The 27898-nt window shown below is 49.6% G+C and overlaps 6 protein-coding genes across 6 annotated transcripts; 1 reads left to right on the top strand and 5 right to left on the bottom strand.

Annotated features, from left to right (window-relative positions):
* Nucleotides 1-287: 287 nt before the first annotated feature.
* Nucleotides 288-5389, bottom strand: INS49_015787 (uncharacterized protein; the record flags this gene model as incomplete). Its single annotated transcript, XM_043176465.1, has 2 exons — nucleotides 288-4443; nucleotides 4503-5389. The coding sequence occupies 2 exons, from the start codon at nucleotides 5387-5389 to the stop codon at nucleotides 288-290; spliced, it is 5043 nt and encodes a 1680-aa protein (XP_043019920.1).
* A 4385-nt stretch (nucleotides 5390-9774) lies between these two features.
* Nucleotides 9775-11280, top strand: INS49_015788 (uncharacterized protein; the record flags this gene model as incomplete). The annotated part of the gene is made up of 3 exons (XM_043176466.1): nucleotides 9775-9933; nucleotides 10005-10729; nucleotides 10794-11280. The coding sequence occupies 3 exons, from the start codon at nucleotides 9775-9777 to the stop codon at nucleotides 11278-11280; spliced, it is 1371 nt and encodes a 456-aa protein (XP_043019921.1).
* A 594-nt stretch (nucleotides 11281-11874) lies between these two features.
* Nucleotides 11875-14380, bottom strand: INS49_015789 (uncharacterized protein; the record flags this gene model as incomplete). Its single annotated transcript, XM_043176467.1, has 3 exons — nucleotides 11875-12178; nucleotides 13016-13655; nucleotides 13738-14380. The coding sequence occupies 3 exons, from the start codon at nucleotides 14378-14380 to the stop codon at nucleotides 11875-11877; spliced, it is 1587 nt and encodes a 528-aa protein (XP_043019922.1).
* Nucleotides 14381-16428: 2048 nt separating this feature from the next.
* Nucleotides 16429-17967, bottom strand: INS49_015790 (uncharacterized protein; the record flags this gene model as incomplete). The annotated part of the gene is made up of 2 exons (XM_043176468.1): nucleotides 16429-17231; nucleotides 17295-17967. The coding sequence occupies 2 exons, from the start codon at nucleotides 17965-17967 to the stop codon at nucleotides 16429-16431; spliced, it is 1476 nt and encodes a 491-aa protein (XP_043019923.1).
* A 4414-nt stretch (nucleotides 17968-22381) lies between these two features.
* On the bottom strand, nucleotides 22382-22671 carry INS49_015791 (uncharacterized protein; the record flags this gene model as incomplete). The annotated part of the gene is made up of 2 exons (XM_043176469.1): nucleotides 22382-22590; nucleotides 22656-22671. 2 exons carry the CDS (start codon nucleotides 22669-22671, stop codon nucleotides 22382-22384), a joined length of 225 nt encoding a protein of 74 aa, XP_043019924.1.
* Nucleotides 22672-25267: 2596 nt separating this feature from the next.
* Nucleotides 25268-26757, bottom strand: INS49_015792 (uncharacterized protein; the record flags this gene model as incomplete). The annotated part of the gene is made up of 2 exons (XM_043176470.1): nucleotides 25268-25878; nucleotides 25935-26757. 2 exons carry the CDS (start codon nucleotides 26755-26757, stop codon nucleotides 25268-25270), a joined length of 1434 nt encoding a protein of 477 aa, XP_043019925.1.
* Between the last annotated feature and the right edge of the window lie 1141 nt (nucleotides 26758-27898).

Below are 27898 nucleotides of genomic sequence, written 5' to 3' on the forward strand. Positions count from 1 at the left end.
ACGTGAAGACCAATGAGGACAAAATACAAATGAATACCCTTTTAATGCCTAGGTATAGAGTTTTTAAATCTAAAAACAAAACCGGGCTGCTGGACGCAGCATGGACTAGTGCCCATGCCCAAATTATCAGCATCCAGCCCCGAAACTCCCATCCGTCCATGCCGTAGAGATACTAGTACAGAGAAGTGAACACTGAACAGTAAAGACCGGCGAGAAGGATTACCCAGCCTCATCCAAGCTGCCTGCCCGGAAACCCTTTATAGAATCTTTGCAATGCCTGAAGAAGATTATGCCATCTTCTCAGGTGGCACATTGAACAGGTCCGTGCTGCTAGTTGTAGCGGTGTTGACCATGTTCACACTTTCCCTGTGCTCTTCCGTTGCACCCGTGGATGTTGGCTGTACCCGCCGTCCCTGGAACCTACTGGCCGGCCACCCCTGCATCGTCCAGCCCTTCTCGACCACATCGCCGCCCATGACAAGGGTGTGCTCGAGCAGTGCCGAGTCGTCCCGCATCATGGCGCCGCTCAGGAGCCTCGAGCCCGACCGCAGCACACATCGCTCACCGATCTCCAGCCTGTTGAGGTCGAACTTGCCCCTGGTGTTGATGTGCGCCACCACGCTCGCGTCATCGACGACCGTGCGGTCGCCGATCGTGACGAGGTCGGGCTCGGTGAACATCAGACTGGGCCTGCCGTTCGCAAACAGCGCGCAGTCATCCCCGATGGTCCCGCCCAGGGCGCGGAAGTACAAGACCAGCCAGTGCGTCCCAGTCAGCATGCCGAGGATGCCGTGCCCGCGGAAGCAGTACCGGCGCAGCTTCTCGATGGTGAGGTACAGCTGCCAGCTCTGGCAGTAGGGCGACTTGTCCCAGTCGTAGTTTCCCGGCAGCCTGCGGCCGAGGAGCAGCCACTTGGCGCCGACGACGGCGGCGGTGGCGAGTACCGTCTGGGCCGCGGTCAGGACGGCGATGAAGGCGAAGAAGAGGAGGAACATGACGGGCGCGTCGAACCAGCGCTCGCGGCCGAGGATGTGGTGCTGGTCGCGGAAGATGAGGGCGACGATCTGGATCGAGGAGATGGAGGGGACGTTCCAGTAGAGGGCGGTGAAGATTGTCGTCGCGGCGCTGTAGAAGACGATCGTGCCTAGGCCGTAGACCTTGTATGGGGCTTGCTTGAGGTAGAAGGCGCGGCCGAAGGGGGATGTGTCCTCGGGGTCTAGCCCGCTGGTGTTGTCTTTGGCCTTTGTGTCGATGGACGATATACTGGTGATGACCTCAACGTTTTGCTTCTTGTCGAGGTTTGCATCAGACGCGAAGTTGAGTGAATCTAGGCCCCGGCTTCCCTTGCGGGAGACAGTAGGAGTCGTTCCGGTGCTGAGACACACTGCGTCTCCCTTCTTGGAACCGACGTATGTACTGCCGTTAGAGTAGTACCCGTTCCTCTTTGCGAGCGCACCTGATCCCATGGTGGTCTTCTCGCCGACGACCACGCCCGGCAGCAGGGTGACTCGATCGGCGATCATGGCGCGGTCCTCGATCTTGACGGGCTCGGAACCCAGACCATCGGACGTTACGAGGTTTGCACGAGACCCAAAGACGACGTCGTTGCCAATGTTCAGCAGGTGGTAGTCACCGATAGAAGGCCCTGTGCCAGGCCAGTAGACCCGGCGTCCGACCCGGGCACCAAGCATTCGCAGCGCGATGGACGTGTACTCGTAGTGCTGCCCGGTGAGCTCCGTCATCTCGTGCAGCCTCTTGGCGCCAAACAGGCTCTTCATTACGTTCATCCTCCACTTCTGCATCTCACTCCTCACCTTGACGGGGCCGGGCTGCATGATGCCAAACATCACGTCGAGGAACCATTTGACGACGAGAGTGAAGCCGAACAGGACGAACGGGCTTAATGAAACCCTCAGCACGAGGGCGAGGTAGTGAAAGCCCACCCTGTGCGTCGCGGCAAACCACATGAGGATGCTGAACAGAGGGTTGTTCGTGTTGACGGGCTCTGAGATCACGAGGCCGACCAGACCAGCGTACCACGGCATCAGGCTGACGATCCAAGCGGCGATGACCAGCGGCCTCGTGATGAGCCATTCGAGAACCCAGTGTACACCCGGGATCTTGCTAACAAGAAGATCACGGTTGGCCTCGTCCGCGGCGTCCTCGACCTCCCAGCTGGAGCTGTTGGGCCCGATGCACGCGTCGTCCGGGACGGACGTGCCGGGCGCGACGATGGACTTCATGCCCACGCAGGCGTTGCGGCCGATGCGGATCCTCCCGAGATACATAGTAGTATTGCGCTCGCCCGCGAACGGCCTGACGGTGCAGTTCTCGAGCACGGCGCCGTCGTCGATGTGGATGAGGTCCCACTCGCCCGTCTGGACGCCCTTGAGCTTGACCCCGGCCCCGATCTTGGCGCCCATGAGCCGCAGGTACAGCACGTTGGTGAAGTTGGTCTGCGCGAAGAGCCCGTGGCCGCAGATGTCGACGATCTTCTGGACGAGCCACCACCTCGTGTGGTACGAGCCCCACATCGGGTACGTTCCCTCCTTGTAGCGCCCGATGATGAGCCACTTGGCCGCGATGCCGAACCACGGCGCGACGGCCTTTGTGGCGATGCGGGCGACGAGGATCGCGAGCGTCAGGTTGAAGAGACGCCCTGGGACGTACTGCGTGGTGCGCCAGTGTTGTGTTGTTGCCATGAAGACCATGAAGATGGTCCACTGTACTGCGCGGCGGATCGGGTAGATGACAACCATGGGGAGGAGCTGCAGTGCCATGAGCAGAGGGCGCTTGGAAGAGTATGTCTCCTCGCATCCTTCGGCAATGAAATCTTCCTCTTTCGAGTGTTGCGTTGACGCATCCCAGTTGTCAGGCAACCGCTGCCGTATGTCAGCCGACATGGCGTCTGGCGTGCTGTTCTGGAAAATTGCGTCGATCGGGATGTGGACGTTGAACTCTGCTCGCAGCACGGACAGCAGACGACCAGCTCTCAGAGAGTCACCACCCAAGTCAAAAAAGTCTCCACCTGGAGAGATGTCACTGGCACTCAAGCCCAGCACGGATGCAAATGCCTTGGTAACTGCGCCAATGATCGAGTACTCTCCCTCCATAACAGAGGCGGATGCTTCAAGCTCGTCAAGGAGTTTCTGCAAAGCATCATCGTCGACATTCCCGTCATCATCCTGAGGAAGGGGTGTCGGCAGTATTTGTATCTTTTGGGGTATCATGTATCCGGCAATATTCGCGTGAAGCCTCTCTTTCAAATAACCAGGCAGACTAGCATGCACAGGCGGCGTCTCCGGCGTCGATGGCGCGAGAACAACGTGCAGCGTCTTGTCCAAAGGAGTTTCTCGCAGACAGAATGCACTTTCCGACGGGATTATGCTGGTGAGCTCCTTGAATAGGAGGTCCAGGTCGACGGCGCAAGGGGTACACTTGATCGGAGTGGAGAGTTCCGTATCAGGCGCGGGACAGACCCCTTCCCAGTGTCTGCTCAGGTATGGCCAGTCATCTGTGATATTGGGTAGAGACAGTCGCTCGGCAAGCTTGATGCGCATGACCTTGTTGTTCCGCTTCGGGAGATCTTCCATGTAGACAACCAGAGTGGGCCACTTCACCGACTGGAGGCTCGACTTCAGGGCGCTCTGGAGCAGCTTGAGGTCGGCACGAGGCACTTTCTCAGGAGTCACCAGGACCACGCCGACTACCTCCTGCAGCACATCGTGCGGGACGGCAAAGGCAAGCGCCTGATTGACACGGCCGTACAGCGGAGAGTCGGACTTGAGCGAGGCTGCGACGATGGCATTCTCAACCTCGAATGGCGAGATCAGCTCGCCGCCGCGGTTGATGACCTCCTTGCTGCGCCCTGTGATGTACAGGTAACCGTCGTCGTCCATGTAGCCCAGATCGCCCGTGTCGAACCAGCCATCCTCGTTGAGTGCAGAGGTGTCAATTGTCCCGTCAGGCTGGAGATAGCCCGGGAACAACGGCGCACCGCGGACACAAATCCGGCCAATTTTTCCCGAGGGCACAATGACAAAGTCCTGGTCGAGGATCTTCATCTCCGGCCCAGCAGTTATACCCGACGTGCCGGGGCGGTCGAGTTTGTAGTCGACGGGCGGCGTGGAGATGGGCATGCACTCGGTCATCCCGTAGCTCGGCAGGACGACGCAGTCGAACGTATCGCGGATCTGGGTTGCCAGGGACGGCAGGAGACCGCCGGCGGCGTTGCATACGAGCCGGATCTCGGCATTGGCCAGGGCCTGGAGCCGCTGCGCCGACTCGGCAAGGATCAGGGAATGCATTGATGGCGAAGCATAATACCACGTGGGCAGCCCTGTCTCGACGACATCCCAAAAGCAGTTCGGGTCGAACGCCGGGCAGCAGACGGTTGAGCCGCCGGAAAAGACCGGTGCGAATATGTTGCGGATTAGTCCACCACTATTGAATGTTAGTATGGGTTGAGAGCGGTGAGGTGTAAGAGTTGGGTGATGACTTACACATGATAAAGAGGCATCATATTCAAGCAAACATCCTGCACAGTCAAAGCCCAGGACTCAATGACAAATGCAACGCCGGCAACGATACTGTGCGTTGTTATTGGGACAACCTTCTTCTTGCCCGATGTTCCACTAGTGAACAAGATCAGGGCAACATCATCTGGCCCATTTGGCGGTGTAGGGTCTTCGGCCGTAATTTGCTTTCCGTCAGGAGATGTGATGGCAATTTTCATGTCCTCATCAAGGTTGACTAGTAGTACCAGGAGGTTGTTTTCTGCGATCCATGCTCCGTCTAGCCCAAGTTTTTGAAAGTCCTCCTTGGTCGTCAGGATGCACTTGGCTCCCGCCTGGAGCACATCTGCTTGGAATTGCTCCGCTCCCGCAGCCGGGTTTACCGGAGAAGCGATGTAATGGGTGGTGACAGCCATGCACATGGCGGCCAACAGTGGGCCATTGGGCAACGCAATAGAAACGACTGGCTTGCGCGGGCCTGGGCTGTCTAGCGGAAGAGAGAACCCGCTCACAAGCTCCTTGAGGTAGTCATGACAGATGTATCTGTCAACGCTAAGGACGCGCAGAGCTGCTTCTGGCTTGTCCGGGATGAAATCAGCCATGGACTTGTATGTCTGCTTGATCTGGTTTGCCGTGTGCTCTATGAGGTCCGCAGAGTTGTTGGGGTCTGCGAACGGGTTGTCGCTGCGAGACGAGCGGCTGAGCTTCGAGTGATGCCGGATCAGGTCGAGCGTTGCCTCTGGACCAAGGCCCTGCTCCAGTGAGCGGGACAGTTTCTGAAGAGACTCCCATGACTCCCGTAAGCGAGGAGACTCGGGGATTGACGAAAGACTCTGAGCCATGGGCTCTGAGCCTCCCAATTCTTCGGAAGACATCTCGTCTAGGTAAACAAAGTTTAAAACAGTAAAAGAGCGTGGGTATCAAGACAGATTTCCAGTAGTTTGAAAAGAGGGAGCACGAGTCAACAATTGTGAGAAAACATCAAGTCTCTCAGAGCACAAGGCACGTAATATAGTCGTCAAGACTGTTGGCCACATAGGAGGAGTCCCTGTCTCCGTGTGACCGAGCAAACTGAAAGATCTCGTGTGTGGTGTGTAGGTGACGTTCGCAGGCTGACCTAAACCGGCATGTCGAGGTCTGTCAAGCTCGCGTTCGTGAACCTTGTGTCCGGTCAGTCGTAGCCCCTAACCGACGGATGTCACCAGCTTCTTGCGTACCTTGGTCCCATGTAAAGCTTGTAGTTGCAGTTGCAAGTCTGTGCAACGTCGTATAAACGAAGGAGTGTGGCGAGGGCCGTGCAAGGCTTCGAGATGAAAGGGGGCTCAGAGCAGGTGATGACCCTCGAAAATGACGCCGTCTGGCACTTATGCAACGTCTTGTGAGCGAGTGAGATGATTTCGGCCAGTATCGCACAGATTACGGTGGTAGCCCAACAGCAACAAGGTGGAGGAGGGATAGGCAGATTCGAGAGGGACGAAGGTGGTTTTGTTCCTGCGGTAAAGGTCGCCATGGTATTTACGAGACCAATACCGAAAATAACGCGAGATTGTCGACTATGGGGAGCTGCTAGATCTATCCCACATCCCTTCCCGGTGGGTGGGCCTGGAACATCGCCGTTTGCCTCATGGCTCGAGTACATGGACACCCAGCACGAGGCCAGCACATGATACTGTACTGCAGCATGGCCCAGGACAACGGGAGAGGCACAAAGCTCGGCGGATCGACTTGCTAAAACAAGCCAGGCGCCAGTGGAGCCCCCATAACCCTCGGTCGCCCGTTTGGAGCTCGAGGTCATCACTCAGATCGAGCGTCGTGGTGATACTAGGACAAGATCACAGTCCTCAGAGACAAGACGTCGATCAGGGCCCAGGGGTGGGGCGCCAAGAAGCATTGACTAGTAGATTGTTGCTCCTGTGCTACCCTCGTCCTCGGCCAGTGAGAGGTGGGAGGTGACACTGGAGTGAGGACACATGCGAGGGTACCTCGTCGACTTCGCAGTAGCTGGGGTAGCTAGGCTGAAGGACTCCGTGTGGGATGGCACCGACAAGGGGACATGTCCCGGGACTTGATGGATCCGGCGATTGTGCTGTCGGTCTAGAGGTCTTGGCGGCAGAGGCAAGGATGCGGGCCGTAGCCTCGCCGCCTGGCAGGGCCCGCCCGGTCGGTGTGCCTTTGTCCAGGGCGGCTGGCTAGTCATATTGATCGGGCATCACCTTTGTAGCACTGTCTTGCAATATGAGCCGTCACATCAAGTCACATCAACGGTCTCTCCGTGCGGGACCTAACGCAGCGCGGAGGTTCGGTAGGTGGCACAGTCCTAGAATTAGCTTCACACGATTGCCAGTCTTTGCCGATGGACTAGAAATTTTTGCAATATAGTGCTGCAGCGTTGAGCCGGTCATCTGGGGTGATAGTACAAAGACAAATATTATCCTGTGTATCGGACGATGGGTGATTGCCGCTGTACTCCTGGATAGGATGATCGGTGATCGTGAGTGACCCGAGTGAGTGACATTCCAAGGTTGTTGTTCAGATTGCATTTGTCTGCCCCTGTGTAGATGAAGACTATACTGTAACAGACACGGTGCCCAGACCATCTGAGCGTGATATCTGCATAGGGCAGGACGAAGTTGGAGTATACCTTGCGGTCTTGGCAGGCAACCTTCCACGTGCCTGTTCCTCTCCATCCCCTGTTCCCTCACTCTTTTTCCCCAGGGCTGACACCGACTCAAACCCCGAATTGGTATCTCCGTCCATCCCGGTGGGGGTATCCAATGAACGACTCTGTTCACACCGTCCATCTTTCGAGGCCTACCTTGCATTGTTTCGGGTATCTCAGATCCTTGCCAGTCTTTGCAGCGAAATAAAGTTTCGGGACAATATGTCATAATCTTCCTTTCATCTTCTCCTGCAGGGTGCCTTTAAATCTCCAAACAACCCTATTGGCCACTTTAAACAAGACCTTGACACTTCCTTGATGCCGCGAATCAAGCCCCTTGATGATACACGGTATAAAACAGAAAGGACAACGCGTTCGAGGACAAGTATCAGATCATCAAGGTCACTCCCCACCCTGACGCGATATATCAAGCTCATCACGAGGTCTAACGCGTAATTACGCTGCCAAGAAGTACAGGGCTGTGTCTAGGGCCCTTGCTAGTACGTCAATCATGTCCCAAAAGAACATGTAGCTGCCTTGGGAACGGCAATGTAGTAGTACACAGTTCTTCAGGTGAACAGGGGTCATTAGGTGAACCGGCAGGGTCAAATGCAGGCTGAGGAGGCCATGTGAACTATACCACGCACTTGTGCACTTGTCATTGCTACGCATGTGGTGCACTGACAGATTGCCACCTCAACGTCGCAATACCGCCTGCCAAAGTTCATCAAAAAAAAGGCCTTGCCTCCTGCCAAAAAGCAACGCAACCCATGAACAATCCGCTGGAGCCAATAATCATCAGTACAAATATGAAAAGAGGTGCATCACACTCTGTCAACGTGGTGTTGAGGCAAAAGAAATTGCACGCTCCGGCCAATTATCACCATGGCGAACGACGAAGCCCTCACGCAAACCGATCGACTGTGAGCTTCTCCTGAAGGGCGCAAGGGCACTGCAACACTGACAAAGTCCGTCCGTCTTGTCCCCGTATCAATGAGACTTGGGGGTCTGGAATCGAGTCAAGGCGGGTGAGTGCACCTGTGATGATGCCTGTGATGATGCAGACGCGGAAGTACGGACTCCGCCCAGTTCTGGCGCCCGATCAAAGACATTTCCAAACAAAAACAGGGTCGGGCCGCACAGCTGACGAGACGTGGGAGCAGCAGAGCCGAAACACTTTGTTGTCCATCAAAAAATGACTAAGGTAGGGTATCTTGAATAAGTGGCCGCGTCCTGATCGACGGCTCTCAGAAGGATTGGAAACACCCAAGACGAACCGCCGTGGCATTCACATGCACATCTATCAGCGATATCGTTCCAGGGCAGGCAATCCCGTGTGGGCGGGCGTCGGAGAAGTTGCGGCGTCCGCCCGCACGTCATCGTCCCAGCACTTCAGACGATGATTACCCAGCGGTGTCCTGTTGGGCCCGATGTCCAATCTTTTTGTTGCGATTTCCGGGCGGTGTGAACGGCATTACCTACATTAAGGTTAAATTGAATGGATCGGATGGAGTTAATTAAAGTGTCCCGACCAATGTCGAGCCGTGAACACCATCGAGCTCATCCAGCGCCATCGATAGGGCTGTCACTTAGAACGTCGACATGCCTCTCAAACGCGGGGGTTGTTTTCGTGATGGGTTAGGTGCGTTGGTTGCTGGGATGCTAGGACCGGAAAGGATGCGTTTTGGTCTTCAGGTATCGAGAGAGTACCATCCCAGAGCCATGCTTATTGCGACCTCAAGTGTGCTTCTGGATAGTATCATTTCCTATTCCACGTGGGAAGACGCCTGGAGCCGGAGTAGCACTGAGAGGACTCTGGACAATTTGTAAGACGTTGGTAACAAGGAATTTGAGCGCATTTGGTGCGGGCATGGATAGGAATCGAAGCAGCACAAAGTGGCGAATGGGCCAAGCCACCTTGTGCTTCCACCGGGGTCCTTGGCGTCCAGCAACCGTAACGGTGCGGTCTGATTACAAATCCGCGTGACTGAAGTTTAGTGACGTCGGTCGGTCGACAGAATGGTAATCGTCAATGCCATGAGATGAGAATAAGACCAACGTGAAATTGGAGCGATGATGAACAGATGAAAACGGACATTCGACGGGTGATGGTCGTGCCAAGCAACAGCGAAACGACCCAAAGTGTTAGGTATTAGGTTCACCAAGCTCTGGGCATCTGGAGGCTTGGGAAACAAGAACCAGTCAAGCCAACCTTGGATTCGATCGGGTTGAGCCGGCTGTCGCTTAGTAAGCGGAAAGAGTGCCTGACTCACCGCCTGCCAGATGCGGAGCATGCTAAAGCTTTATCGATAAGGATTTTTCTGATGGTGGGGGTTCAGATTGCTCAAATCCATCGCAACGACTCGCCCTTCAAATGCTGCGATCAACACATATCTCCTGGCTCTACCGTTCAATTTCAAGCTACCTCTCGACCAGTGCATATTGAACCGATCAGACTCATAAAGCCCGAATCGTTCTACCGGCGAAATTTCCGAACCTCATACCACAGAGAAGCGACCCCAAAGCCGACAGACCAAACCACTTCGCAAGCATTGAATCACCTTTCATCGAGGGTATTGCTTTTGGAGGAGAACATCCAATATGACGGCAGAGCAAAGCGCCGCGGCTCAGGGCCAGAAGCGCATCCACAGCCTGGTCGTCGATACCGGCCCTCTCATCAAGAACGAGCCAGCACTCTCCACCCTCATATCGGAGGCCGAAGAAATCTACACCATTCCCTCTGTTCTTAGCGAGATCAAGGTAAACTTTCCTCGCCAATTCCATACGGCGATCAATTCTTTATCGGACTGTAAAACTAACAACGTGCATAGGATGAAGCTACTCGAGCCCGAGTTCAGACGACCCTCCTCCCGTTCCTGAAGCTGCGAAGCCCGCGTCCCCAATCGATCAAGTTCATCACGGACTTTTCAAGACGGACGGGAGACCTTGAGGTTATGAGCAAGCCTGATATACATCTATTGGCTCTGTGCTACGAACTAGAGATAGAGCGGAATGGCGGAGATTGGAGGATACGGAATAACCCCACCCAGAAGGGCCTCAACGGCAAGCCTCCAGCGCAAGGGGAGCCTGCCTCAGAGAAGAAAGGGTCAAACGAGGGGGAGGTTGAATCAAAACTGGAAGAGTTGAGACTTGGAGATCAAGCAAAGACACTGGCTCCAGCGGCCGAACAGCAGGTCACTGAAACACCGGTCCAAGCAGAGCCTCAGGTGCCCGCTGCTCAGCCAGCAAGCGAGCCTACCGCAGAGGAAAGCGCAACTGAAGAGAGCGCCAGCCCCGAGAAGAATGAAAAGGTGGCTGCAGGCGAGGTTGTCAAAGACCAAGTTCAGCCAGAGGCCGCGCAGGAGGCGGATGATGCCGAACCAGAAGCTTCCGACGACGACAGCGACGGCTGGATAACACCTTCCAACTTGAAAAAAAAGCAAGCAGAAGACTCTCAAGTTTCTACGCCCTCTGAAATGATTGAGACAACTCTGCAAGCCGCCCTGCTCACCTCCGACTTTGCCATGCAAAACGTGGCATTGCGGATAAACCTCTTGTATGTGGATCCCTCGGACCAGTGCACATTGCATGAATGAACACTGACTGACATATCGCACCAGCCTCGTCTCCCCCTCGAACCTCAGCCGCATCAAGAAGCTCAAGACGTGGGTCCTGCGCTGCTACGGGTGCTTCAACGTGACGCGGCAGATGGACAAGCAGTTCTGCCCCAAGTGCGGGCAGGCGACGCTGACGCGGACGAGCTGCAGCACCGACAGCTCGGGCAAGATGCAGCTGCACCTCAAGCGCAACTTCCAGTACAACAAGCGCGGAAACGTCTACAGCATCCCAAAGCCGGTGCACGGCACGGCCAACGGCAAGATGGCGGGCGTGCAGGGCGGCGGCAAGGGCCACTGGGGCAAGGACCTCATCCTGGCCGAGGACCAGCGCGAGTACCAGCGCCGCGCCGACGAGGACCGCAGGCAGCGCCAGAGGGACCTCATGGACGAGGATTACCTGCCGAACCTGGTTACTGGCGAGAGGACTGGTGGGCATGGGCGGATCAAGGTTGGCGCGGGCAGGAACGTCAACGCAAAGAAGAGGCGCTGAATGGGATATGACCAGGCTGGCGGTTGAGAATTGCTTGGATTGATATTCCTACAACACCATATTTCGGCGTGGCCTTAGGCGGACCACTCACGGGGCTCCGGGTTTGTTATAGAAGTGATGCCAAAAAGACGAACAAAAGTGCAGCTTTTGCAGAGATCCTTATCCAGTTCCATTTTCCTGGCCTGTAAATGAAGCAAAATTTTGCTACGCACCAACGCCTCCCTGATCCCCAACTCCGCCTTGAACTGATGTCGATGCCAGGCCTTGCAATGCTCAGAACATTTCTGCCTTGATTGCCCGATGTCCCACCGCTCTAGGTCCTTCACCTCGCCTGTCGGAGGCGTTTCCCTGCCCAACTTGTCGGTATCGACTGGTCATTCCAACCTGTGCTGTGTGTTTCGATAGCGCGGTACGCTGACAGCTCCACGGGCAATCTTCATGCCCAGGGCATGCCCAGTGGTGTTTTCTTATCCGTCCGCCTCGATGTGTTCGATCGTTTCCCTGCTCTTGCTTTCGCATCCACTGAATTCTGCATTGGCCCACCGACGTAGCTCCTCCCAGCGAAACGGCAACAGCGCATTCGCGAGGACGGGCTTAAAGACCCTGGGGCAGGCGGCCGAATCTCTTGCGCAGCAGGTTGCGGTGCTTGCTCCACTTGTCGTCGGGGGAGAAGCGCGCCGGGTGCGCCGACTTGGTGACCTTGCCCTCGAGGACCTTCTTGAGGGTGTAGGTGCGCTTGCCCGAGGCCGGGTCGACGTTGCACATCAGATGCATCTTGGAGATGTGGTTTTGCGTGAGAAATTGATCGAGGGATTTGCAGGTTGGATGCGTTCGGCGCGAGTTGACTTGTACGCGCAAGATGATGCTTGGGTTGTCGTCGGTGGTGGTGGTGTTGTTTCTTAGCAAAAGGGCGAAGCTGCTCCCGGTCCAAATTTTCGAAAAGCCTCGAAGCTTGGTGGGGCCGGGGTCTGCGCTAGCGCCTCGGCTGGCTGGCCAATGATGGGGCTGGGCCCATGGGGCTAGTTAAGGCCGCTTGGACCCTGAACGTCAACAACACCTCTGTCCTCAAACACGTTTTCCATCAACAAGCATCAGTATTATAACCGCACTCTTTCCAGCGTTCATTTGTGAAATATCTTCCTACTCTTCCACCACAGATATCCTCAAATCTACAAGCATAATTTTCCCCATCTGTAGTCACTGTGTGTGTTTCCTTCTGGATGAGCCGTCTTCGCTTTGTGCACATGCAATAGATGGAACTGCTGGGATCTCAGTCTAACGTTCTTTAAAAATGCTATGTATGGTCAGACGAGTCGTGACGCAGACCGTCTGTGACTCAGTGATGAGCCCTTCCAAAAAAAGAACTCAAAAGTCCATGATAATCATTGTGGCCTCGTCATGGCTCCAGCTCCCGCCCCCCCCCCCCAAGTTTGTTTGTCGGATGGCCCATCATTGGAGACATGCTCTGCCAGCACCGTGTCTATCATCGTCCCCATGTCTCTGGTGTGTTCCTTCAAGTTGGTTAATGTGCACACAGCGACTTTGCTGGTCCACCACGCAGGGTCAAGAGGTTCGCAGGTGGGGTTTCCGAGCCGGCCGTTGTCTTCATCCCTCCCACTCCCAGTACTGGCCCATTTTATATATGAAGATGTCCATGTCGTTCATGAAGATAGGGTCCCAGCTCTCTGTTTGTCTGTTCCACTGCCCACAAGGATGATGAGACCCTAAATCGTACCCATCCTCAGTGCAGGAGAACACCTCCAGCTCCTGTCGACGATGGCACCGCACAACGTCTTGCAAATTCGTTGCATCGAGTCCAGAAAGGTAGATGCCGACTGCTTTTGCCACTCCATTGTTCGAGTCGGGCACAAACTTGTCGCCACAGGGCAGCATCTTGACAGCTTTGTCTGTTCTTGCGAAATTGCCGAGACGCATGCTGATCTTGAAAGCCTCGCTGAATTCTTTGTTGAAGATCATCCTGACCTGGAATGTGGTAGCCTTCGGCATGCTGGGCACTACCATGGCAAGTGCCTCGATGATACTGCTGCAGGTCTCCTCTGCGACAGCGCGTTGAACAGCGGAAGCCGGGTGAGTCCCATCACCTCTGACGTCCATAACCCCCACCAATTCGATGGTCTTCAAATTCGGCCAGATTGCCTTGCTGGCCTCCCGGAGAAACTCCGGCACGACGATGGTGTGGTGGACTTTGAGGCTTACAAGCCTGTCAGTCCATGTGGAAGGCGACGTGTTCAGACATCCCATGATGGGCAACAGCGTTGGGCTGAATATCTGAGGATTCAAATCGTAGACACAGCCAGCCCTGAGATCCAGATGGGTCAGTTTGGGCTTATGGACCTGTAGTGAGTCCATGGCATCTAGAAAGGTCAGTAAAATCACAGCCATCTGTGTTTCATGGAAGAGAAATGTCCATTCGCCTCGTGTGGGGTGTACACTCACTGATGACGTCTTGTGTCGAGACATAGTCAGAGGGCTTCGAAGGCAAAGTCAGACTTGCGTGGTGAATGTTTGGCAGCTTTTGGTAGAGAGAAGCCAAAACGCGCGGGTGTATGGGAACCTTGTCGTTTGAAGGCACTAGTTCATGAATGCTTCCGATGACAGGCACTTCAGGAAACCTGGCGAGGTCACAGGGGTATTCAGGTCCCCTTGAAAAATTTTGTCCCAAGCATTCGAAGTCCAGTCTGAGTTGGACCAGACCTGGTTGTTCCCTGTCTCCATGATTCCAGTTCTTCATGATTTCGAAGAGCGCGAAGAGGGTATGCAGACGTCGGTGGTAGCCAGGTGTGGGCGGCATGTAGTCGCTGAATCTCAATGTGATCCGGCTCAAGCGACCCGATCGCCTGCTGCAGATGGCTCCAAGTTCATCAAGTTCCTCTGCTCCGGGTCCAATTTTGATGCACCTGAAAAGCCGCAGCTCGACAGCCCGATTCCACTCTTGGTCAACACAGGCGTATGGGCTAATGTTGTGTTTCAGTGGCTCGTTTCGACGGGGCCAACCAATGTAGGGTGCAGAGTCCAAGGTTTCTTCGATCACTTGTAGTCGAAGCTCTGGCGGGAGCTGAGAATATTTCGGAAAAGCCATCATGGCCGGTGGAATGATTCCAGAAGTCGTCTTTGTTAGGTGTCGCCGCATCAGCAGTCTGCTGGGCCCATCAGTATGGAGATTTTGGAAGAAGGCTGGATCAGATAGAAATGGGTTATAATGGGAGGTTTTGGGAAGAGTCTCCATAAAGTCGCTTTGCTAATGGCACAGATCTTTTATATTGCGATACACCAGCAGAGAGTGCATCAGCATTTCATTCACAGATATGATCATTCACAATCACATTTCTTCAACTCTGTGAATATTGAAGTTACTTGGCAATACTTTAACAGGCTGGTTGCGCTTTTATAGCATTATCATCGTCACTTGAGTGGAGTCAGGGCATTAAGCTTGTCCTCCTTTCAGGCTTGCGAGTCACGCTTATTTACTCATTACCAACTACGATAGTCGCCATGAGGCAGCTTGAAATCACATTCCAGGTATGTCTAGATGAATCATGATTGCATTTGTCCCTAGGTGGTTTCGCCCCTGTTTGACCCTATCTAGGCATTCAAAGCATACTTCCTGGAAAGCTTGCTGCAGAAGAACTCTGCTACCATGGCCGTACCGTAATTTAACATGTTTGCATTTAGTAAATATGAACAATGACATTGGATTATGACAGCTGTTCTATGACATGGACCCCGTACTTGGTCAGCCATCGGTTCAGGTCGTCCACCAGTTCCCCAGCGAGAGTTGAATGGAGCAAGAATTCACTCCTCCCAGATAGACTTGACAAACGTGCATCTTCCCTATACGCCGGCAGTCATGTGTGACACTGATATTACAGCGTAAGGTATCTATGCGCTTGGCAAGGTCACATAGCCCCCAATCAATACCTGAAACAGCAAATTCCTAACAGGGGTGATTCTATGGCATTGACAAATGCATACGAGTACGCTCTTGTGACCATTCTCAGAAGTTTTCGTGTGAATTGGACTGGCCCGAGACTGACCCTTGAATAGAACAGCTCCGGGAGCAGAATTTGGGTTCGACAGACTAGAGCCTCCTAGAGCGGACGTAGGGCAAAATGCTCAGTGTTGGGAGCTCCATTGGATTGCAGACTATGCCTAGATGGATCTCACGGCCAAAACCCTCACTAAATTCCTCATAGATGTGAAACAGAGACTTGAGGTATTGAAAATGGTAATGGGATGACTTGTGGAGGAGGCCACATTAACCATTTCTCTCTTCCTTCTATCATAGAGCAAGGCCGAGGTATGGAAGTAATTACGTAGTATCTAGCATCCGTACGATATGTTAGCATCAGCTCAGAGCTATGGTCCTCTTGTCCATTGAGGAGGAAGGACAATAGGATGAAGATTTTCATTGCCATGCGAAAGTTGCCGGCCTGTGAACCATAGCCAACAAAGTAGCGACCAGCGCTTACCCGAATCGAGTGGTCCACAACAATTGAAGAGCATTTCCGCCCATGACAAATCTTCATAATTTTTCCAGCTACCAATTTATGTAAACAAAGATATGGCTGATGGAGTTTAAACTCGTCTCACCCGTAGGTCACAAGACCAAGGAGCCGAGTAGACTAGATATCTTTCTCAAAATGTCTGCAGGGATTGGGCGTACTTTTTGGCTAGAAGTCTGCCAATTTCTGCTGATTAATTGTGGACTTCAGTTCTCTTGGCCCTCCACCACTCCTACTCCATTGGGATACTTAGACAGGTTGCTTTCTGCAGGGCAACTGTGCACCGCGCTGGTGGTTACGACGGAGTGGGATTTTAGGGCCTAATGGTCTCTATTGATGATATTGGAAGGTAATTAATGAATACAGGTCCATTGTGGTTTGATCGAGAGGTCTTCCAAAGAGTTTGGATACCAGTTTGGACTTGGCATGGCTTTAGCCTGTCATGCTTGGTTTGTGAAATGCCTCTATCAGTCCGATTACCAATTCATCAAACCCCCCTCACTCTCCCTACTCCCGTGATACTCCATTTTTCTGCTCCTTTCCATAGACCCAGGACCACAGGATCACCACACAAACCCCAAAGTCTGCATTTGCAAAGCCCCCGATCTTCATCACCACCCGCTGCTCAGGTCTGCAACCAGTACTGGCCCATGTCGTATATGAGCACATCCATATCGTTCTTGAACGCCGGATCCCAGGAATCTGTCTCCTTATTCCATTGTGTACAGGAAGGTCCAGGCTCGAAGAACCCCCTTTCTGGATGTTCTTTACAACAGAAGACTGCCAAGTCCAGTCGACGTTGTTGCCACACAGTGTCTTGCAGCTCCTTCACTAGATGTCCCGCCAATGCGACATGATGTGCCTTGATTATGCCACTCACTGAAGTTGGAAGTGAGCCACAAGGGACAATCGGGTCTTTGCTGGGGTACGCAAGACGTAGGGATCCAGGCACCCAATCAGGCCACTCGGTATTGGCTTTCGGGGTCAGGTCCATGCCCAGAAGGCAGGGCGGGTGCCACCTTATGGGGCCTCGGAGGTCTCGGAGGCGGACACCAATTCTGGTCAGATTTCGCATGCTTGGCAAGGCTGCAATAAGCCCCCGAAGAAGATCGCTTGAGGCTTGCTCTCTGTCGTCCACAGCTCTTTCGGAGCTACCGTCGTCCTGGTCCAGGAATCCAGTCAGATCCAGCCTGTGAAGGCGCAGCCACACCGATCCGCTGGCGGTCAAGAGAAATTGGGCTATGTCCATGACAGAGTTGAGCTTGAGGCATACCAAGCTATTGCTCCAAAGCGACACCTGTGGAGTCAACGCTTCTGTGATGGTGATCCGGTTTCCGTGCTCAACCAGACGACCTGAATGAATATCTCTGTGAAAAATGCTCAGCTTGGCCAGACTCGGCTTAATTGCATGGAATGCAATTATCCTGTCTTGAAAGATTTCGTTAACATGTTTTAAGCAGATATCTTCTGTGGTTGTATTAATGTACTCACTGCTGGCATCGTTGATCGTCTCCTGTGGAAGAGCTCGACATGGAATCTCAAGCTTTGCGTTTTGGAGACCAAGCAACTTCTCGTGCAGAGAATCCAGAGCAGAATCATGTAATTGATACTTCGACCACCCACGCTGATTCGCACGCAAAGTCCCAATGACTGAGACCTCGGGTAGGCTTGTAAAGTCGCAGCAGAGGCTAGATGCGAGGTCTTGGGTAGATTCCAGCATTAGCCAAGGGGCAACGTGTATGAGGAGTTTGATTTGATCGTGTGGTCCCCTATCTGCACGGCTCCAGTCTTTCATCACATGGAAAAGCTGTGAGAGATAGCCGGCAACGAGTTTCTCCACCATGGCCAATGTTAACTCCGGGTGATGGAGATCTGAAATAGAAAAAGTGATTCGTTTCAGTAGTTCTTGACGTTTGCCACATATCTTTCCGAATTTGATGAGGTCTTTGTGGCTAATGCCGATGTTTCTGAAAAGGACCCGCTCGACGATTCGGTTCCACTGAGAGTCGATGGCTGCAAACTCTGCCAGACGTCTCGACATCTCCCATGGCTTGTAGGCTGCGATCACCCAGTCTTCAATGATCTGGAGGCGCAGCTCTGTTGGGAGCTCAGGGTACTTGGAAAATCCTGATGTTGATGAAGAATGGATCTGAGAGGCCGCCATCGTTTGCTTGCTGGCTGCCATAAATAATTCGCACAGTGGTGTAGAGAATTGTGGTGGATGTGGATGTTGCATGCAAAGTTGTTGTCGTTTCAAAATCCAAAGTTCCTGGTGGGAATTTGGTCTTTTATAATTGCACACGGGCATCGAAGTGAATTGAGATTTGATGAATACTGTGGTACACTGATCGCATATATTCATTCTTTTTATTAACCTATAACATTCATCTCCGTTTGACGTCACACACAATACCCAATTGAGGCCACACCAGTCATCATGGCTATTAAAAACAAGCACTATAAACGAACCAGTCGTTCTGGATGGTACATGAGTCACGAATAGAAATGTGACAAGGCCAGCAGTCATTGTACATTTTCAAATCAAAACACCTTGACTTGGTCTACCGTCACAGTTTCCGTCAGTCAGTACAAGCAGCTCTGAGACATTATTCGCCAGGCTCAGTAACTTCATAAAACGTCCAGCATTAGGCATTATCACACACATTGTATGAAATGAAGCTGCAATGACGATCAATTAATACACTCAATGACATTTCTCATAGCCTGTGTGCTGAGCAAGCCCAAGTCTTCTTCGGCCATGCTAGAGCTCAGTGTTTAGTTCCTCTTTCCAGATGTTTCTCGGCCTCCCTGTCTAACCAGCTGTTGCGTCAATTCCTCGCAATGTCCACTACTCCAACTCCAGTCACTTCATGCTCTTTTCTGTTCAGCATTGAGGGTTGATTGACTAGCAGATGCATTCACACTACAACATTCATTAAATCAATTCCTTGTATGCAGCATTCCATAGCTGACACTATGGCCACAGGGGGATTACCTGCTTAATGTAGTGAATATCAGTGAAAGAGGGGTTGTATAATTTAGAAGAACCTTCATATCACAAGCAACATCTGTAGTGAAATGGGCACTATATGACTGTTAAAAGACTGTCCCCAGCCAGCTGGTCTACGGAACAACTTGAGTCAGCAATATCGCATTCAGGACAACAGCCACTTTACTTTGCCAGATTACAATGCCTTTGTTTGTTCTGTCACCACAAAGTCTATGTACAAAAATGACAAGCCGAAATTTCTCAATTATTGCTTTGATAAACTCCCCAGTGATTTCAACCCATTGTGTCAAATCTTGTGGTGCAGGGTGAGACTGACCCATATCAAACAGCCAACTGGACCTCAACAATATGCGCACAGTAACATTCACAAGAAGATATCTTCCACAGTCGCACCAACATCCCTCGTGTCAGATCTTTTCTTTTCCACGCTCCGTGGTGCACACCACGTGATAGATTGCCGTTACTTACCATAGTGCCTGCTTACTTACTCCACTTGGATCTCTTTCCATGATGAAGGTCTAACACACCCACACGCAATCATACCTGGGACAATCACATACAACAGTACATCACTTTGGGTGGCACATATTCAATGCTCGTATTCATAAGCAAGATTGAGTAGCTTCCTGCAGGCTAACACAATCGGTTGCCTCATGTGACCTGACCTTTATCCCCAAGGAGTGATGCTTCCTTGAACTCCAGGTTGAGGTAGTTACTGACTTGTAAAGATACTCAGCATTACTAAAATCGCTGAAGATCCGATTGACAGACTGCATGGTGAATGGGCTCTGAGTTATCCCTTCCAGATCGGCTGAGACTTGGTTTATTGCAGTGTTGTAACAGGTCCTAAGGATTGACAAGCCTCGAGAAGCTTGTTCAGCAAGTATTTTGGCTTTTATCACCTCATGCAACCACACTGGCCTCCATATGCGTATTCTATCATGTCGATGAAGCCAAACTAGAACCTGGCATCAGAGGGCTGCAGAGAGAGCGTCTCTAGTTCGACACACACTCGTGCTTATTATAAACCTTGCACCTAACGGACAGAAACGTGCATACAAGAATGCGAAAGAATACACTGGAATTTGGAATATAAACATTTGATAAATATGCCCTGCTTGATACTTTGATGAATGTGCTCCTGCATACTCTCATATGCAATCAAAAGTATCAAGAAAAGTGGGTCCGTTCAGTTCACATCCCCTTATTTTTCATACAAGTTGATTTTTAAGTTTTTTAAACTAACTTTAATCTAATTAAAATTTATCTCATATAATAGCGCTTTCTTTTCTCATTATAGAACTACTCTTATTTTGGTTTTTAGATATGTATCAGGTGTGTAAATGTTAAAAGTAATTTAAAAAAGAGGAAATTGAGGAAAAAGGGGGGGGGTGAAGTGCGCAACTTCAGCGTCTTTTTGATACTTTTGATTGCATATGAGAGTATCAAACTGATAGGGGTCGTAAATGGATTGCAGTAAGATCAACGAGTTTTCAGCAGAAATGGGATCTTCTTCAATCCTCTGCTGACTCGCCAGGCCAAAACCTAAGGTTTCGCTCAAATGAAAGTTGACCTGAAATTACCACCAACACTGTCGTGTAGGTTTCTGTACTGGAACGTTGGCTGTCATTGTGCACAAGGTGAAAATAATACGGAAAGTGTTGACTGTAATTGCCATAACTTGTGAGACGGTATTTGGGGATTCGGTGCCACTTGGACATGCGAGACAACTAGTATTATGTATGCTTGCTCTAACAGCACTTGATCGTGTGTGCTCCGAGTCAAGAGCTCATACAGGCATCCACAGAAGGAAATTCATGGTCATTTAACAAGCGTAGCATGGTGGGGCTGATGGGTAATAACTTTCCAGCCAAGTTATCAAAGAGTGAACATGGTGGGCTTCTGAACGGGATGTGTCCCCTGATCCACGAGTATCCAAATTCCCACTTGTGACCATGCATATAAGACCGCACGTCCTGGTCTGCAGGCAGCTGGCGAGGAGCCCCATACGCCATGGACCGGTGACATTTCAACGACCAATCGACCATCTACTTGTGCCAGTTGCTCAAGAGACTCCAGATTCAACCACTACTGCCGATTATAGTCAGAGAATCGGAAGTAAATATGAAGACTGTCGCCGTCATTTCTGCACTCTTCTGTGCCACCCTCGCACTGGCAAACCCGCCCCCAACTCGTGTGGAAGTCAAGCGGGACCAATGCATTCCTCAGATCGGCACCCAGGAAAGTCCTGGGTGTCAGGCACCATACGTCCTGACCAATGCGCCCCATTACTCTACCGGTTGTCGTGATACTTCCAACTGCGAGCCTGAAAGCACGACGCTTGAGTGCTGTGTCTAGCATGCCTCGAGCAATCAAATGAAAGCTAGGTGAGACCTACGCTATTACGCTCTCAAGAGACCACCGTATGCATTCCAAAAATTTTTCTCCGGGTGAATCGATCACATGTGTCTCTGTTCCTTCGACCGACACGCTGTGAGTGTTTTCTGGTGCAAGGGGCTAAGCTGCCCTCCATATTCTTCAGCCCAGTTGTTGTGTTGTGCTGTTCTATTTTGCTGACGACTGGATGGTTGTTGTCAGTGGTACGTTGGCTGGAATGGACAGTTGGCAAAAGTTGGATGCTTTTCATGCAGTCAGTTTTATCAAGTGAAGTAGATATAGGTCAAAGTGATAGAGGCTTGAGGTCTGGATCGCTGCAAGGCTGTCCATGAAGTAGCACTGTGGAGGGAACTGGCATGCCTTGAAAGGAGTCACCAGGCTCGGTGGCAGCAATTGTCAGGGACTGCAATAATCACAGGAAAACGAGCAAGTTGGATGCAGGTCACTTCAAACGAGGCCCTGGGTCTTTGGGTCATGGTTCCCTCAATCGGTTCGCTCAATCACTTAACTTTCAAAGTTGATCATACCATGCCTCTGAAGGTCATCTCAGGCATTCTGGCAAATCGAAGCAGACTAAAAGAGCAGAATGCTCACTCCTTACTAAAGCCTCTCTGTTTGCCCTTGCAAACACCATATTTCTATTGTTTGATGCATTCAGCGTCACCACTTGTTAAGAAAATCTTGCTCCACTAAGTTTGTTGATCATTGTCTTATGGAAAGCTATTTATCACATGTAGCTGCTTTGTTTGTCAAGATGCCTAAGCGTTTTCCCTCGATCAGTTCCTGACTAGCACATAAACCTTGCAAGAGCGTTTTATCGACATGTCGCTCTGCATTGGATCATTGACCCCATGGGATGCACATTTCTTTTGGTTAAAAATGAGAAGCGCTGCTGAATCTCCATGGATCGCCCCTTGGGCACATTGTTGCTCACAGTGCTAAGTGGTGAGCAGCGGTGACACTGTACACAATGTGCATGATATCCCATCCAGAGGGCCAAATAAATGTCATACTTTGTCAACTACATATGCGACAATCCCCACAAAGTCTGCGGAATCTCCAATGTCTGACAAGCAGTCAAGCGTGACGAGAGTTCAGCTCTGCGTCATTGAGTGATCAGGCTGCGATTCCTCATTCTCCAAACGGGTGCAACTGTCAATCAACAACCGGCTTAGCCACTCTCTTTGGCAGCTTCCGCCTTCTCAAGCGGATCGTCCGCTGCGGAAGTAGCTTCAGGATCAACGTCATCTCCGCCTGCATCGGCAATGGCCTCATCCAGAGCTGCCTCGCCCTTGAGTCCTTCCTGGGCAGCCTGTCCGCTCTCCTTCTTGGCCTCGGCTTTCTCGAGGGGGTCTTCGACTGAAGTGGTCGCTTCTGGGTCTGCAGGCTCAGAGCCGTTAGTATCGGGCCCTCGATATGCTCGTCACACCAGAATCAATGCTCACCCTTGGTTGGAGCCATTGTTAGGATTTCAGTTGATGTTATAGTGTTATGCTTGGGAACTATATGATAGTGGAGAGAAGGCCTGGGTCTGAAAGGGAAAATAATGTGTATCGAATGGCAGCTTAAATACTCATCTCGATGTTGATCACCGTTGTGCTACTCACACCACAAGCCACCAAATTGTCAGTCATGCGCCACGCCGTTGTGTGGCGTTCAAAGACATCGTCATTTGAGGTCACAATCCTGCTTGCGGAGGCCAATCAAAGTGAAGTGACGTCAAATCTTGTCTATTGGCCTCATTCTAGGAGGGATCTAGAAGCTCCCGATTGGTGATCTGATCCACACCCCTTCAGGCTTGGCCCGTCGATGGGGCTCTAGCCGCAACCACCACGATCTGTACTCCTATGAGCAGGGCCAGCACAGCAATCCGTCCAAAAAAGAAACCACACCTCCTATCTATTTCGTTTACTTGCGCCGTAGCCCCAGCGCAAGTACTTCCATGATGATGGACAGCATCTGTCTGTAAAGGACCCGTCACCATCTCAAATTCTGTCCTTCACCATTCGCGTCCATCGCTGCCCCAGGTGTGCCTAGATTCTAGGCACTAAGTCAGGGTCTGCACATTCGGCCCACCCCCTGATTCGGCCCACTCCACACCCGTGTGCGCGTTAGGTCCACCCCATTATATATCACGTATTTTCTTTATAACGGAATTTTTTCTTTTTTTTAAACTTTTAATATATTATTATTTATTAATTATAAAGCTATATATAAAAAAAGATATAAATATAGCATTTAAGGCAATTTAGGCTAGCATTAATATTTAAAAAGCCTTTTTATATTAAGATATTTTAAGAATTATACTTTATAATTATTATTATAATGCTTAAAGCTATTTAAATACCTTAAAATTTTAAATAAGGTTATTATAAACTTAAGAAATATATTTATTTAATTAAGTAATTAATTAAATAATATTAAGGCTATTAATAATATATTTTAAAATAAAGTTTTTTATAGCTTAAGTAGCCATTCCTTAAAAATATTAATTACCTTTTAATAAGTATTAATTAAAAGCTTTTTTTATTAAAAATCTTAAGATTTAAAATATATAAAGCTATTAAATAACTTTAAGCTAAGTAAATAAAGTAAAAATAAATATAATTAAGAAGTAATTTAACTTCCTTTAATTATTAATAATTATAAATATTTACTTAGAAAATTATTATAATATTAATAAGGAGGGTATAATTAAAGATAAGGAAAAGAATAGTATTATTTTAAAATTTAAAGAAAGAAAGGTTATTATTTAAAAAAGCTATAAATTATATATATAAACTTCTTTCCTTAAATATATTTTTATAATAAGTAAATTATACCTTTCCTTTATTATTTTTAAAAGAAAGTTAGTTTAATAATAATAATTTAAGATTTTTAAAAGTTATAAGAATTAAAAGTTTATAATAATGCTAAATAGCTAAATAAATAATATTATAATATTTAAATAGCTATAAAAGATCTTTATTTTTTAAATAAAGCTAAATATTTTTAAAGAATAGCATTTATTAATAATAAATAAGTATAAAAGCTATTATATTTTAAAGTTTATATGGAAATACTTTTTATATAAAATTTATTACTTTTATTTATTACTATATACTTTATATATATTATAATTTCTTAATTTAAAAGTATTTTTTAACCTTAAGATAATATATAAAAAGAAAATAAGTTTTTTAAACTTTTATATTAATAATACTTATATTAAAAAGTAATTATTTTTTTATTGCTATTAAAAGGTAAAATTTATAGCATTTAAAGAAAAGTATATGCTTTTTAAGTAATAAGGAATTAATTTATAGCTAATTAATATAATTAAATTATTAATAAGTATAATTATGCTTAAAAACTTTAATAAAATAATATTTATATTTATTTTTAATAATATTATAAAAATTAAAAAACTTAAATTAATTATTTTAATATTTATTAAGCTATAAAAAAGAGTTTTTTTAATTCTTAAAATATTTTAAAAAATATAAGTTACTTTTATTAATTATAATTTATAAAAATACTTAATTATAATTTAATAAATACTTTTTAAAAAGATTTAAAAAGAATATAATAAGAAAGATTAATAATTAATAATGCTTTTATAAGAAAATTAAGTTTTTAAAAATAAATTAATAGCTATAATACTTTAAAAAAAAAAAGATTAAAATAAGCTTAAACTTTATATTTATTAAAATTAAGTATATATATAAAGTATAAATTAATATTAATATAATTAAAAATAACTTAGCAAAAATAAATGCTTTTAAAGATATTATAAATGCAAAGAAATACATTATTATGGGTAATAATAATGATTTAAAGTAACTTTAATTAAAAGGGTGGTGTGGTGAGGAGGACCGTTTTGGTGGGCCGAATTAGGGGGTGGGCCGAATGTGCAGACCCTGACTTACCTCCCCGCCGTAGACCTCGAATGGCTTTGAGCCCCGGTCGAGCCGCTTGTATCTCGTGGAACAATAGATCATGGACCTTGTAGCTGTCACACGTTCCTCGAGGTACCGTGGGTGTCTGCCACGTTGGACTGACCGCTCGAGCGGCTGCCCTAGAGCGTAGGTGAGCTCCAGCACGAAACCCGAGTCAGTTTGCAATGCCATTGTCGTCGTGCAATTTGCTGCCACGCATCCACCGTGTATTGGTCCGGCTCGGCACCACACAGGACTAGCTCTCCGTCCCGCGTCGCCGAGCGGTCATCTCGAGGCGGCACCCTTATGGAGATGGTAGCATTATCCCAGTACAATCTCTCATTGACATGAAACGGTGAAGTAAGCTCGACCTCGAACATGGTTATGTTTGGCATGTGTGGTAGGGCCTCCGTGACCGAGTCGTAGAACTCGGCGGCGACGGCGCGGTCGTCCGAAGGGCTCGAGCCGGAGACACCGTCGGCCAAAAGTATCCTTAAGTTGGGCCAGGCCGGTGTGCTCCGCGGCGTGCTCCTGCTGACGATGCATGCCTGTCTCAGGAAGGCTGACAGGTCGACCACGTAGCCGATGTACAGTTCCTCGAGCCTAGAGGTCATGGAAAAGATCGACTGGCTCAGTTGGAGCGAGGGGTGCGTGTACAAGCTAGGATCATGTTTTTCGTGCCATACGGCAGTCGACCGGAGGCAGAGTGCACTGAGTTTGGATCCTAAGAAGCTAGGAGTTGAAGATCCTTCTGCAGAATTGTCAGCGTTGTATTCTTAGGCAATTGAAAGACACCGGGACACTCACCTTGGACGATCTTGATGATGTCCGGCGATGCAAGGTCGTCGTCATGAAACTTCATGCTGGAACGCTTCACGTTCGGGAGTCTCGTAAGCAATTGAAACGTAGACTCCGGTTTGATTATCCAGTAGGAGCCTTCTTCAGGCATATAGAGAGAGCCGATACAGAGAACCTCAGGAAAACTGGAAGAGTCGATTGCCAGGCGAGTTACGTTGAGCGGGCGGCTCCTCCTTGGTCCCTGGCAGAAGAATTTGAATCTGAGGATGAGCGATTCCTGGCCACGTGTCCAACCAGCCACAATGCGGAAGAAATGGCCGATAGCTGCCGTGGCCACGCGCTCAGCATGAACGATGGAGGGTTCGGTGTCATCATCGGTATCGGCTTCGCTGCCCTGGTCGGTAGCAGCATTCATTAGGTCGGTCGATGATCCTGAGTACTGACTGCCAATATTATCGACGACAATCGAAAGCTCAATCTCCGAGATTTCGTCAATGCGATCCCCAACGCAAATCCGCTCAAGGTCGTCGAGGACGTTTGGATCATCAATACCAGCCACATTGAGGGCGAGCGTATGAAATGTGTGCTTCTCCACCACAGACTTCCACTGCTTGTCGATTGTAGCGTATCTTGCCAGTGGTTCTTCAGGGGGCCCGTACGTCTGGAATGCCGTGATGATCCCATCTTCCAGGACGGTTGGGCGCCAGTTTCTCAGAGATGATTTCGTGTATCCTATGCCCTGGAGGTACTCCTCAATGATGGCCAGGCGAAGTTCATAAGGGAGGCGAGGAAAAGGGTGGAATGAAGGAGTGAGTGCAACAGAGGATGCCATTGTTGGTGTTCTGACTCGAGGGCGAGGTCGGCCAACTACCAGTGGCACGGGGATAAGGGGTGGCATTGCAGGCTTAGGTGCTTCAGGTGGGACTACCTGCTCAGGGGTTGTGTCACGATGGATATCTTTTCTTTTTGTTGGTGTTTGTTGGGTGAATGTCCGAGGGGGTGAGTTGGACTGACTTTGTTGCTGATCGAAGGTACAAAGAAGACGATGAGCATGGAAAATCCATGAGAGGCATTAAAGGAAGGATGGAAGTGAGATGGCCAAAGCTTCAGGGCTATTAGATCTCGAATGGCCCTGAAGTGATTAGTGAATAGAACAAAATAGTGAGTCAAGGTCAGCATTCACTTTATAATGGCACCGATCGATATGAGCGGAAGTGATTGTAGACTTCAGCGATTGTGAATGAGCATAGGCCGTAGAACTAGAGGCACCAGTGAATACAACTGCCTGCTGTTATTTCGGTCAGGACAAGCCCTAATAGAATCTTCTTCATAGTATACACTTATTGAAATTGCTTTGGAGAGGTTCCGCGTGCGAAGACATGCAACAATGCTTCCTATGGTCTTGTGGCTATCTCCTAGTCTAGAGGGTTAGCCTTGTTTAGTGACAGCCTACAACACTCTCACACCAGATCCAAATGTCACCCAAGCAGTTGGTGCTGAACCTACTGGAGGCTAACTAGCTGCTCATGAACCGGCACCATTTCACGTTAACCCACAAAAGGGTGGATGAAATTGAAAGTTTGGCACGTTGGGCGCAGCCATGGGTTGATCAGATCTCTCCGGGCTGCTCAAGTACTCATACATTGGCAATGTCAATGCCTGGGCCAGAGCAGCAGATGCAGCCATAACATAGCCGGCAATGCTCACAAGATAGCCTGGTGAGTAGCTTCTGCTGCCTACCTATGGCAATATGCCTCAGAAGGTGCGACACGACCCTGATAGGCCTTTCCCCAGCAGAATCAGAGGTCAAGAAGAAGATGATGTTCTTTTCGGCGAAGACGAGGCACTCAAAGGGCTCGGCGAAGTAGAGCTTGAAGCTCCACAAGGCGCAGTCACAGAAACCGTAGCAGACAGTGGGAAAGATTTCACATCATCGACCTGCATTTCCTCATTCTGCCATTGAACCCTATTAA

This window comes from Diaporthe citri (assembly GCF_014595645.1).
Source record: "Diaporthe citri strain NFHF-8-4 chromosome Unknown scaffold_9, whole genome shotgun sequence".
Taxonomy (NCBI): domain Eukaryota; kingdom Fungi; phylum Ascomycota; class Sordariomycetes; order Diaporthales; family Diaporthaceae; genus Diaporthe; species Diaporthe citri.